Source organism: Ipomoea triloba, chromosome 10 (genome assembly GCF_003576645.1).
Source record: "Ipomoea triloba cultivar NCNSP0323 chromosome 10, ASM357664v1".
Lineage (NCBI taxonomy): Eukaryota > Viridiplantae > Streptophyta > Magnoliopsida > Solanales > Convolvulaceae > Ipomoea > Ipomoea triloba.
This window is the reverse complement of record NC_044925.1, coordinates 28,947,917-28,962,010: the sequence shown is the minus strand read 5'-3', so window position 1 is coordinate 28,962,010 and position 14,094 is coordinate 28,947,917. Positions and strand designations below refer to the sequence as shown.

Here is a 14,094-nt window from a genome sequence, read left to right as displayed (position 1 = left end):
TGAAGATTGTAATTACATGCAGCACAATGACATTAATAATTGTATAGGTATCCCCAGGCCCCCAGCTACTATTTGTTGTTGGGGTGGGTGATGGTAGTTAATTAGTTTGGTTTTACTTTGAAAGAAAAATGTAAAGGAAAGAGATAGTGGTAGAAAAATCTAAAAGATATTAAAAAATTAAAGAGATAAAAGTATATTTGACTTTCAAAAAATTGATGAGTAGATTAGTAAACTTGTTAGCTAGCTAGGAGGATAAAGTTTGAAATTAATAATAATAATAATAATAATAATAATAATAATAATATATCAGTGCAATGGTAAAATCACTAAAATGAATTCGAAGGTTGGAATTGATAAGAAAGTTTTCTGCAATATATTGCCCGCAAAATAATAATTAAAGGAGAGAGCTGGGTGGATGGGTGCTTTTGTTTGGTGGAACGTCATTTTCCATTCCCCCCAAAATCACCGACTGACGATCAATACCACGTGTTTCAGATTATAAAATTTAAAAAAAAAAATCCTTTAAAAAATCAGTATATATATATATATATATATATATATATATATATATATACCCACAAAATCAATCGCATTCGAGGACCCACTTTGTCCATACCAACGAAATGTATTATATGATGATTATCAACAATATTTTTTTTATTTATTAAAACTGTATGTTATTATTATTATTATTAATTAATTGTTTTTATATGTGCATGTTGTTAATAAAATGCATATTTCAAAAGATTTAGGAAGATTTTTTTTACCTCTTTATGTTATTAAAATTTTATGGAATAGAGCAGTTGTTCAATATTTAGTTCAGTCCTTGTATTAAGTTTTTAGAAGTTTGAACTATAGTCTGTAATAGCATGATCTAATTTTTATCTTAGCTTTGAAGATAACAAGTTCACAAGAGATAAACTGCTATCCGTCTGGAATTCATAAAGAGCTAAACATGTAACTTGATTACTTCATTGAGCTAACAAGAAATCAACATCAAGTCAATATGCCACACTTCATTGAGCTAACAAGAAACTCATTGAGCTCTTCAACTTAGCTAAGTTTTTAGCACTTTTTTATTGAGTCCTTCGTGTTCTTTTTGTTGATTATGTGATTCGTCTTCTTGAAGTTAATGAAGAATTGGACAGTTTCTTTCATGGAATACCCACAGATGTAAGCGTATATGTACTTGTGTACTCTGAACTGGGTTACCAAATCTTACGTTTTCTTTACTGCTTTTATTTGGTTTAATGGTGCAAACTGCTTTAGGCTGATAGATCAAAAACTAATTCTGTAATTATATGTTAGAACAAGATAAACACTTTATTGAGTTTATTATTTTACGATCTAACTAACACTTAGACCATTCATAAGTAATTATATTTAACTAACAGTTAGACCCTTCACAATAGTCAACAACTAAAAGTGAAATTTACTCTATTTGTTATTATTAAATTTATTATTACTATACTAAGCATAAACGTAACATAATAACAGTAGTGTTAAGCGGAGAAAGATGGCAACCACTGCCCATAAAATGTGCATATCCATTCTAGCTATCATCTAAATTAGTTAAAATTAAAAATAGTAATAATAATAATAATTAAAAGAATGATTCTCTACGTATTTACAAGAATTTGCAGCAGAAATGAGGCGACCACCCTAGGATTAAAAAAAAGTTGCATCCTCCAACGACTCCCCATCTTGAGCTGAATTTAAGAAGATTTGGGTTAGAATCACAATGATATGACAAAAGGTAAGGTAAGGAGGACTTGTGTTTTACGTTATTCCCAACTCTCCATACATACTAACCTTAGATGTTGCTGCTGGGATAGATAATAGTCAGAACTCCTCCCTTCCTTCTTCACCAATAATTTCAATCAAACTTCTAACTGTTAAGCACAACTCCAACTACTTACTTTGCTTCAACTACGATAAATCAAAGGATCCTTGACCTTCATTGATTGCATACACCAACTTCTTGTACATCATTTCCTATAAAAACAACAAGAAAAGAATCTCAATTTACCAGGATTAGGAGACACCACATAAACATGATGAACCATCACATTACACACATTACGAATTAAATAATCTACTTTTCATGTGTTTGTGTTTGCCTATCGTTCATTCTAAATTATGCATTTTAGATTTTTAGTATAAACCTAACAATACATAGAGATAACTTTGGATTTAATCATTCATAGTCCATGATCATAAATTATAATCATAATTGGTAACCTTAAACTTTGCCAACCATGCCCATATATCATCTATCATTCAAGTAAATACCTTGGTGGAGTATGGAGGAAGTTTCAGGTAATTAGCACAAGTCATTACACTAGGCAGGTCATCATCTGCAGACTCTGATGCCCCGTTACCATTTTGCCCCACATTTCCAGTGCTTGAAGAATGCTGAAAACACAAAGTGGGTAAATGTAAAAACCACAACAAACACCAAATAATCAATGTGCAGGTGTATCCAGAAAATGCATTTATACCTTCCTCACAATTGTCAACTTGGGATTCAACGCTGCCAGGCCACCAGGAGGAAGCCGAGGAGCACCAGTAACAAATTGACAGAAAGACCTTTGCTGTTCAGGAGTGAATTCACCCATGATCTCCAGCAACTAAAGAGACATCAATCAATCAGTTTCAAAAAGATAAGGATGTGCATGATAGCTAATCAAAACCCCTGGAGGGTAGGTAGGAGGAGTTTGCTATTTTTTATTGCTCCAAAAAAAAAATCATTTTTTTCAAGAGTCAAGAATAATAATGTACATTTATAATGGCAGGGCTCTTAGCAGTGTAACCATGGTCAAACTTGATGTGATCCACCAGTGTCTCAGCCTGCACATGTAAAGAAATCACTCAAGTAATTATACAAATGCAAGATAGGTCAGTCCTAAGTGATATGAGAGTCAATATGAAGAGGTACTACCTTCCACAACTCTCGACGGCCACAAAGCAAATGGTCCAACTCATTTGGAGAAAATATTTGTAGGGTTGAAATATCAAATACCTGGTCAATAGAGAACACAGAATCAATACCACTATTAAAAGCCACACATCAGTCCTTTCTGTTGAATATTAGGAAACTATTATTCAATATTAGGAAACTCCTAGTGGACTGGACTTAGTTTTCTATTCCTATTAGGGTTTCCTATTCCTATTATGGTAGATTTGGTAGGTAGTTTAGTATATATAGAGGCATAGAGAAGAACCCCATTGTACTCTTTCATTCTAATATACTCATACATTCTATTATTCTCTGGTTTCTCTAATACTTTGTTTCCGCCTAACTGGCGGGTGATTGTTATTCTCCACTCGCCAGGTCTTTCAATCCCTCAATTTCAACATGGTATCAGAGCCTAAACCCTAAAACAAACCCTAGACAAAACCCTAGTTGTTCCGCCGTCGCCAGGGAGCTCCACTGTTTTCCGGCCAGATCTCCTTCCTCCGGTCTCCGATCAAGACGCCGCTGCAACCATTGGTTTTGTCTCGACGAGACGCTCCTGACTGTGTTTTCAGATCTTTCGTTGGTCGCCGGTCAACGGCGGTCAACGGCCAGTCAAAGCTGGTCAACAGTCAACTCCGGTCAACCTCGCCGGTCAACGTCTCCAACCACCCCTTGAGATTGCTGTTTTGGCCTTCTTTCGACTTTTTGGTGAAATTGAAAGCTTCTTTGGGTTTGTTGCCGAACTTCTTCCCATGGTGTTTGTGTTTTTGGTATAACCGTGCTATTCCTTTATCTCCGGTATGCCTTATCCCATGGATGTTAAGGTTCAGCACTACTATAAAAGCCTTTGATTATTTCCCATGTTTCAAGTAAGGCCGTAAGGGGGAGTGTGACTACCTATAATCAAACGGTGTTCTAGTTTACCTATTTTACTTTGTTTTCCCGGTTATCTTTATCTCGTTGCTTTGAGTTTATCTTCATTACTATGGGCTCTACTGCATCCTTTGCTATTCTTTGCTCCCTTTTCGCCTCTACCGCTCTCAATGAAGTTCAATGAAGTTCAATGAAGGCTTTGTTAGCATGTCCTACTCTATCCTTGGTGTGTTCATCTCCATTCCCGAGGTTCGTGTTCAACTCCATCCTTGGTGTGTTCATCTCCATTCCCGAGGTTCGTGTTCAACTCCATCCTTGGTGTGTTCATTCCCAAGATCATGTTCAGCTCCGTTCTTGGTGTGTTCACCTTTATTCCCAAGGATTGTGTTCAGCTCCATTATTGGTGCATTCGTCTTCATTCCCAAGGAAGGGTGAGGCATAGCGCAATCTCTTTTGAAGCCATCAATCCTAGAGTGCTTATGTTGTTGTGGTGGTGTTCGTGTTTACCCTTGGAGCCATTATTCCCAAGGATGTTCGTGACAAGCTTCGCCCTTGATGCATTTCCAAGGGTTGTGTATAGCATTGTCCCTCTGAAGCCATCCAACACTGTTATCCTCTAGTTAGCTTTTAATTTTCATTTGTAATTTTGAGTGAGGTAGAGTGTTTGTTTTGATTCAAGCTTGGAACTTTCAAATGTTCCAGCTTGAGGGGGAGTGTTGAATATTAGGAAACTATTATTCAATATTAGGAAACTCCTAGTGGACTGAACTTAGTTTTCTATTCCTATTAGGGTTTCCTATTCCTATTATGGTAGATTTGGTAGGTAGTTTAGTATATATAGAGGCATAGAGAAGAACCCCATTGTACTCTTTCATTCTAATATACTCATACATTCTATTATTCTCTGGTTTCTCTAATACTTTGCTTCCGCCTAACTGGCGGGTGATTGTTATTCTCCACCCGCCAGGTCTTTCAATCCCTCAATTTCAACACTTTCAAAGGATGACTTTTCCCTTACCAGCCTATTTAAACATCTTCCACTAGTCATTATGAAGACCACTAGACAACAGTGTCACAGTGGTATCAAATAAAAAAGAAAAAAGAGTGAAGTTCCATGTAAGAATTAGTTGTAGTCTAGCACAGCGTCACCTAAACCCAAGGCAAAGAAACAAATCTACTTGTTCAGGTGCTGCATATTATGAATGATAGGGAACTGAAACTAGATTGACCAATCAGCAGAGCTTTAAACAACAATGAAAATTCTTACACAATTCTACAAGACCACATAAGATAAAATGGCATCACAAACCTGATTGAAGCCAGATCGAAACGCTTCCATTTGTTGCACAATTCCAGTCTTGACTGTTGCATCAACCACTAGAGATATGTACTCCTCCAAATTATTAAGATCAACCTGCACATATTGCATATGTGAATGAGAGTAGCACAATAAATGGGTACACCAAAAATATTTAAGGGAAAATGAAACAAAATATACATTTTCATCCCCTGGTTTCAGAATATATTCGGGATAGCCTGGGAGAGTGAAATCTAAGCAAAGGTCTTCAACTGGAGTCCCATGAAAGTATAAATCAGTGGTTTTGTGACTTTTGTCTCTGTTATCACCTCCAGTTGATTCTAGATATTGCTTCCGACATACAAGAGCTTGCAACTCTTGTATAGTTTTACCCAGTTCAGCATCAAAAGAAAGAATATCATACAGATCAAGTTCCTGCACAGAAAGTTGACTGATTTATCAGTGATTGCAAAAACTAATATGGAGTAGATGTATATACATGTGCAAGTGGACTAAAACTGTAAATGCTAAGAACTTACCTGACCAAGTACAAGCTTATAGAAGGCAGTAGACAGTGGAAGGTCCAAAAGCCGCCCATCTTGAAGGGCTTTCGCCAATACACGTCCTAGTAGCCGGAAATATTCTATTACCTTAGAGAATTTACCATCCTCAGTATTTTCTGCACTTGGAGGCCAAGGACGTGGGAATAACCCAAGAGGTGCTAAGATAAGATCTTTATCACCACCATCCGAGTTCAAGCCAAAGGTATCACCAGGTTTTCCATTTACTCGCTCATCAACATCCATTTCTGCTGCATGTTTGTTGGGATGTAAGCTTGTTCTCCACATTCCTAGTCCTGCTTTCTGTAGGTCATGACTTAGAAGGGTATAAAACTCTAGAGTAGGGCCCAATCCTGTTCCAACTTCACCAAAATATTCAACTTCAAGAACAGCTTTTTGGGTAGAGTACATCTCCATTACTTTTGCAGCAGAGTCCAATATGCGATTCCTGGAGACACGGACTTTCTGCCGCTGTAGCCTCCCAAGCCTTACCTCTCTCTCATTTGTCAATCCAGTACCCTCAGCACCTTGCTGCTGTTGAAGTCGATATAATGCTCGAGACAACCCAAAAGCAGTTGAATAAAAGTACTGACGCCTAGTCTCAAATGGGAACAGAAAGGGACAAGCCTTTGTTAAAAGGTAACACCATGATGGAAGAGATCCACTGCAGAGTGCAAGTGCATCCTGGATGTGCCGAGCCAACTTTGGAGTGAGCTTACTATTGACAAACTTCTCTGAAGGAATTTTGACACCACTGACATTTAGTTCATCTAGACTACATATTTTCCCTTCAGAGAAATTGTCAATCACTGACTGGACCCGCATACGCTGTGCAAGCTGATTCAAACCCTCCAGTACACGTAGAAGTGATAAAATGTTATATGTAGGGTTACTTTTATCAAGATCACAAGGAAGATCTCCCTGCAAAATACTATCTAATAGTGATATTTGATGCAGTAAGGAATCTTCACTTAAATCCACTGAAGAACTAGCTTTTGTAGACTTGGAGGAAGTTGATGTACCAGCACCATTCACACCCTTCTCAGCTTGGCTGCCTGCCCTTTGGTATGTGATGGTGTAAATGTTGGTCCAAATTCTGCTTCCATCACTCAATACAAAATCTCCTTCCCCATATCTCTCATCATCATCTTCATCTAGGACAAGCTGCCGTTGAATGGCCTGGTAAATAGTCAAATGCTTATTTAGCTGCTTCCCACCCGTGGAAAATATTAATCTTCCAGAATCATTAGAAGTAAAGAGAGAATGTCCTTGCCGGTCCTTTCCTCCCCTCACGCCTCTGGACGTGAGTCCTGCCATTGCAGCTGCAGCAAATGACATTGCACCCCTAGAACCATAAGAACTTCCACTCCTAAACTCAGAAGAATCAGATCCTCGAAGGGAAGCAGCTATGCTGCAGGAACCACCACCAGCATTTGTCTGGCTATCACTTGGTGCATTGGCAACAGGACTGGCGTCAGAGGAGTCACCCAGTTTCACATCATGCACTTTATCAGGCATGCAAAGAGGAAGTGAATCATCCCTCAAAACCTGCAATATTAAAATAAGGATGAGAACATTTTTAATCACCACCACATACAGTACCAGCAACTGACTAAAGCTTTTCGTTGATTAAGAGAAGATGGCAAACCATACAAAGACAACAGCAATGTCTAAACATCTCTTCCTTTGTCTACAGGGGTGGGTCATGGGGCGATGGTCAGATCTTTTCAGTTCCATCAACATTTCATTTGATTCAAAAGCCATAGTCCTTAAATGTCTTACAGAAAGGAAAAGTTTTTGACCAAACAAAAAGCACAATGACCAGAAAAGGAAAAGCTTTCCTCTCATCTCCAGTATCTGAAGACGCCCATCATCCACTCCATGATAGCAATATCTATGATACATAAAAAGGGACTAGACGACTAGTCCATGTGCTATCATCTGGTGCATTCAACTAATGAACTATATGCAAGTTTATAGCATGAACACCCTCAGACATGAAATAACCAGACATTTTGGTATTCTCTCAATTATTCCATATTTCACTGTCTTTCTTTTAAAGAACAAATCCATTTAGAAGCTCTTTACTTTTGTGTGTAGTATAATTTTTTAGGTAAACAATCTTTACTTTGTAACTTGAAGATGTTTACTTAAAAACACCAATTTGTTAAATTTTAAGCTCCTGTGTATGGAGATAAAGCAACACCATGATAAACAGGCCCCATAAAAAATTGTAAGAACAGAAAGCAATAAGCCAATAATAGAAAAGGCATACATCGTCATGGTCCTCTTCATCTTCATCTTCATCTTCATCATCAGAGATATCATCATCTTCAATCACCAAAGGACTGTCAACTTCAACAGGAGGAATGTCCTCATCCTGCAGAAAGAAAAAGAAAAATAAAATAAAAATAAAAATTGTCCAATCTGTCAGGGTTCATAAGAACTAAGAATGGCCTCATTCATCTTTTTAAACACACTAGCATGCATCAAGAAGGACAAGAAAATCAATGGCATTAGTAAATTCAGAAATCTGAAGATAAGTAAACACAAAATAGCAGAGCAACATTAATAAGTTCAAGAACACAGCAAGTGTGTCATAAATTATACACCTGATGTCAACTACAGCTAGAACAAATAAATGAATAATTATTAATAGGATTTCAATATCAAATAACCTGTTCAGTCGACAGTATATGACTATACCATCCAAATCAGTATAAACAATCTTAAATGGAGACCTGACTCAAAGAATTTTTCTTTTTTTCTTATTGCATTATAGTTTTATACTTTTATGATTCCAGAAAAGATAAAAACAAGATCAAAGTGGCCTTGCAACAGAGGTAAAGGCAAAACCAAGGGCACAGTAAGGAAGACAAACATATAAATTATAAAGAAAATTTTCAATACAAAGTTTGACCAGCCAAAAAGAAATGAAAAGCATAAGGAAATCATCAACTGGAGAAATAAACAGGAATTAATATCACACTCAATAGGTGAAAGTACCTCAGAAGTGGAGTTCACATCCACAGGATTAACTTGTGATTCTTTATCCAAAGCAGCTCTTCTATGAGAAGCATATCTTGTTTGCGGTCCGCTTCCCTCTTCTTGAGCTGATTTCAGAACAGCCTTACCCTTTCCTTTTAATGAGCTTGCATTTTTTTCTTGTGATGATCCCTTTGCAGCATCTGTTATATTCAGAACAGACCTTGATCGTGTAGAATGGCGACGAGAAGCAGGAGTTGAAGTAGATGGAGATGGTGCACCAGCTCCAGTAGGCATGGTACTTGTCTCAGAATTGCCAACTGATGCAGAGGTCTTTTGTTCAGATTCCATTCTGTGAACATGGGGCCAGAGGAAGTCTTCTATGGCAGCTAAAGTTGCAAGTGGATCAATCAATACAACATTTGATGAATAATCGCGAAGGGACTTTTCACTTTGTGCTCTACAAAGACGCAGCCTGAAAGGTTGAGATAGAGCACTTAAGCCAGAAGAAAGGCGTGCAACAGGGAAGCGCTCCAAGGAAGAGAGAGCATTTTGAAGCTTTTGAACCAAAACACTCATAGGAGCCAAATTCCCTTCATCAACACCAACAGGAAGGGCAACAGCAATAAAAGACTTGTATCTTTTGATTGCTTGTTGTCGAAGCCTAGAAAGATGAGGATCTGAAATTCTTTCCTTAGAGAAGTATCCACATGTAAAATAATTCAGCAAGGACTCCACAACACCACTTCCAATAAACTCAAAGGTTGAAACACCATCTCCCTTGCTAAGCTCCCCCAGCATCTCAGCTATCAGACCAATTAAACTTTCCTCTTTACCAGCAGAAATTTCACCAAGTTGAGGGCCAGAAGCTTTTGATTTTCCCTTGGTTTTAATCACTTGCCCATCAAGAGTGGCATTCAGCATAGCACAAAGATTCTTCAGGCAAAGAAGATCATCTGTAACACCAGCTTCAGTAGACGCAGGATCTGAAGGGAAATACTTTCCTTTGAAAGCTTTTGCACGAGCACCGACAGCCATGCGAAGACTAGAACTGGCAGTAGGAACTTCCCTAGGATTTGGGGGTGAGCCAATGTTTGGAACTGAACTTTTAGGATCTTCAGTGGAGAATGTATCTGTATTTGAATTACAGCCTCGACGTCGATAACGCCTGGAACGAGATGATGAAGCAGGTATACAATCATTATCCTTCTCAGAGGATGATGGCTGAGAAGCAGTGCCAGAAGAAGCTAATACTAGTGCATCTACAGCATGAATAACACCCTCTCGAACAAACATTTTGGCAAAAGTACCAGGGAGCTTTTCCATTAAGATTTCAGCAATTTGAAGGGCAGGAACCAGTACTTGAGGATCTTTCCAGGCTAAAACACCAGCCAAAAAACTAGGGAAGTAGCAACATAATTATGAGATATAGAAGCATTTTAAAATGGAGTGTTGAGTAGATATATCATGCAAAGAGACATCAATCGAGAATTCATACCTTGATATGCTAGTGATGCTATTCAAGGACTGAATCATATCAGCAGTGCTGAAGTACATAAGTTTCCCAATAACTGAGAGACACTTGTGCCGAACAAGACCATTCACACTAGACCCATATATCTGATAGCAAACCGCAAGCAAAATCATGCAACCAAAAAGAACAAGTAAATGAATGCCTATTAGTTCTATTTTATTAAACTATGGACTTCAGTTTGGTCAAATGAAATACTGTTAAAATATAGAAACCTTAGGTCATACATTAGCATAGCCCTAGGTATACCCCTAGGATTTCTATATTTCAATAAACACTAACCTGGATTAGAACAGGAAGGAGGTCGATTCCAAATTGCTGCAGAAGCTCAGGCTGCTCTTTTAACAGTTCCTCACGGGATGAAACCTCCTGAGAAGTTGCATTTGCATCCTCCTGTTTGCTAGAATCACCACCGATAGATTTCTTATTTAAAGAACCCTTGACAAACACATTAGTGCTGACTGGAAGAGAGATTGTTCCATCAGGTAATGAGGGGAGAAGTTCATTAGCCAGATTCACAATTTCAAAAATCTGGACATTGAAAGGAAATCCAGTAAGGGTGAAAATCTTGGACGTATGAAAAATATGGGGGGGAAAAGGTAAATTTTTCTAACTAGTAAGAGTAAAAGCACTGATCCACCCAATGATACAACTTGCAATGTCTTTTCCCTAATACTTCTATAAAGCAAAGAGGTAGGTTAGGGTGTGACATCGAACCAAATTATAGTACACCAGATTTTTGGCTTTTTGCAACTTGTCATGAAGAAAGTAGTCCACTTCGTTCTGAACAACCAATTCTCAAGACTAGTAATTAAATTCAAACTTTGAGCAACTATGAGAAAATAATCCTATAAATTTAGTGTTACGTCCCCAATTCTATTTTTAATTATTCTTTTAGTAAGTAGTCTTACATCCCCAAATTCCCATTCAAGTAGTAGTGAAGGGAAGATATCTAGTGTGAAACACTAAATTGCATACATAAACAGTAAAAACAACTATCAAGTTCTCCAGATGGCTATAAATTTCAAAAGCATTTGTAGTAATGAATACTTGATGATTTATGTACTGAAATATGCTGCATCAAAATTTTCAGCAGCTTCTTTGGTTCACATCTCTCAGATCACATTAGAAGACAATCTGACTTAATGCACAACTTTGGAGTATAACATGGTGCAATTTATAAACTATATAAAGGTGCCTTATACCTGCTCCGGTGGTCTATTAAAAGCAGATGGAACAGATACATTGCTGAGAAGACCATATCCAGAAAGAATTTCTTTAAGAATGCCAGTGATTCCAAGGAGAAGCAAAGTTTTTGTTCCCAGAGGAGAGCCACGTGCACATGTTGAGAGAAGCCGAATCAAGCCCTACAAACCTCATCAAGTCAAAAAATAAAAATAAAAATAAAAAGTAAATAAAAGAACAGCACTGAAAAGCAGAAATAGTTACTTTAAATATATTTATTAAAAAAAACTGTGCGTACTGTGTATGTTGAAGTGCTAAGGGAAGCCTGACCACCGCCAGAATTACTAGCAGAGATAAGAGAAGCAGTTTGTGTAAGAAGTCCATGATTACACAGTACATCCAACTTCTTGGGAGAAGATCCAAATGCCTCAGCAATTCGAGTCAAGCAGATGGAAGCATGTTCTAGAACCTATACAAATTGCAAGCAAAAGAAAATGTAAAAAGGAAAAATCAGATAGGAATCAACTTAATGACCAAAATCAGTGTATTTTTTTCATTATGTGGATCTTTGGCATAATAGACTTGCCTTGGCGTCATGATACTGAAGGAGGTTTGTTAACAATGGAACAGCTTCCATAACAAAGTCAGCTGCATCTGATGGGAGTTTCTTGCACATATTTGCAGCAGTGGATAATGCTACTCTCTGCCAGAAGATTGAGTTATGAATAGTTTTTTAGACTTAATGGAAATTAATGAAGATAGTATATGTTGTTGGCATCAATCTAAGGAGTAAGGACCCTCAAAAAAGGTCATCATGTACAACATAGTTTCTGGTAACTCAATATCACCTGAACTCCAGTAGAGAAGAAATCAAGGTATGAAAGCACAGCCATAAGTGCACCAGCTCTCAAACAAGCTGTAGGGTGCTCCTGAGATATCTTCTTTAGAGCTTGTAAAGACTTGTTTCAAAATGAAAGAAAAGAAGGAGAGCAATTAGTACACTCTCTTTGGAAGCCAAATATTGGCAATAATAAGCATAAAGGTTGTTTCTTTGGAAAAAAAAAAGCATACAGGTTGTATTTAAATATGCTGTTAATATGTTACATAAGGCAGTGAAACGCCTTCCACACCAGCTTCTTAACTAGCTCACCTGTTCAGCCAAGTCCATGTATTCAATTGTGAGCAGGCGAGCAACAAAGCATGAAACTGCACCATAACGTACAACTGCCTCACATGAAGATGGTAGAACATCAACCAGATGGGTCAATGCCCTGGCAGCAAGAAGCATGATATCTGGATTACTCTCATGATTAAGTAAACCAACCAACACTGGAACAAACGAATCGACTGAGAAAGTGCTGAGTGAATCCTCAGTCCCTATGGAAAGCATATCACAAAGCTGTGTCAAAGCCTCTACTTGCTTTCCTTCCTCACCATCCGCCCTAAGCCCGGACAATATCTTCTTGAGTCGACCATTTTGATGCGAGGAAGACCCCAAACCCATTGCTGCGCTTGGAAGCAACTCATCCAACCCAGCACCCAGTTTCATGAGCAGACCCTGAAGTGCACTGTTTGCAGAAGTTAAATTATGCTGCAAAATTCCAACACCTCCTTCACTGTCATTTTCATCATCGTCACCTCCCCCAGATTCTAGATTCAACCCAATGCTCCTTTCAGCATCTCTATCCCTTCCCCTACTCCTAACCTCGTGTTCTTTCTCTTTGCCTTTAACCGAACTGTCCTTATCGGAAGTATGAGTAGGGTTCCTACCGCGGCGACTGCGGGTGGCAGACCCAGAGGATTCATTAGTGGAGTCCATCGGTGCGGAAGCTGCAATTGAGTCCTGGGAACGGTTGGCAGCACGAGAACGAGTGGGCACTCGGGAACGAGTAGCGATCGACGCGGAATTAGAGGCAGTGGCGGTAGCAGTAGTGGGAGTAGATGCGGAGGCGTTCAAACGAGCTCGCTTGGCAGCTCGGGTGGTTGGACCAGAGGAAGAAGAAGGCGCTGATGAGGTGGCCTCCGCCCGCTTCCGGCTCCGAGTTTCCATACAAAAGCCCAAACCCCTCAAAGCAGGGAATCACCTCGCCGGTTAATCGGCGATCAGACGCTCTCTTAGTTCCAAAATCCTGTTCATCTCCCTCAATATCAGAAACCCTATACTAAATTACCACGATATAAAATTCCGATTGAGCTCAACCCCCAACATAAATCAATTCAGAATCCCGATTAAAAACTCGATTATTATAATCAATATGCAATTATGCCTTTGATTGATCAACGCGGAGGTGCGCCGAAGAGACTGATTTGATATAATATAATTAGATAAATGACGAATGTAACAGGGGAAATGGAGGATGAAACGAGCAACGGAAATATTTTGTATCCTATTCTATTTTATTTTACTCGATAGAACAACACCGATTCAATTTGGAAATGAGCATAAGCTCGCATTGATGGACAGTGTCACTTATACCTGTAGTTGTATTGTAACCGCCAACGTATTTTTGAGATCGTCATATATTTTACTTTGTTTTTAATATTTTATTTATACCGTATTTTTCAGTGTTGGTCAACATTTATATTGTATCATTTTTTATTTTTTATTTTTGTGATCAATTGGCATATGCTTTTTTTTTTGGGACAAAAACAGTTTAAATATAATATTTGTTAAATAATTATTTCACATGTATTGTGTTATACT

The 14,094-nt window shown here is 38.2% G+C and overlaps 1 protein-coding gene across 1 annotated transcript; it reads right to left on the bottom strand.

Moving 5' to 3' along the window:
* Positions 1–1,420: 1,420 nt before the first annotated feature.
* On the bottom strand, positions 1,421–13,824 carry LOC116032094 (E3 ubiquitin-protein ligase UPL3-like). Its single transcript, XM_031274497.1, has 18 exons — positions 12,541–13,824; positions 12,239–12,349; positions 11,977–12,093; positions 11,689–11,859; positions 11,411–11,572; positions 10,488–10,736; positions 10,173–10,294; positions 8,696–10,073; positions 7,965–8,069; positions 5,669–7,237; positions 5,331–5,564; positions 5,142–5,246; positions 2,942–3,022; positions 2,782–2,850; positions 2,502–2,630; positions 2,293–2,415; positions 1,813–1,995; positions 1,421–1,709 (listed from the first exon to the last, which is right to left on the bottom strand). Exons 1-17 carry the CDS (start codon positions 13,438–13,440, stop codon positions 1,930–1,932), a joined length of 5,691 nt encoding a protein of 1,896 aa, XP_031130357.1. The 5' UTR covers positions 13,441–13,824; the 3' UTR covers positions 1,421–1,709; positions 1,813–1,929.
* Positions 13,825–14,094: the final 270 nt, after the last annotated feature.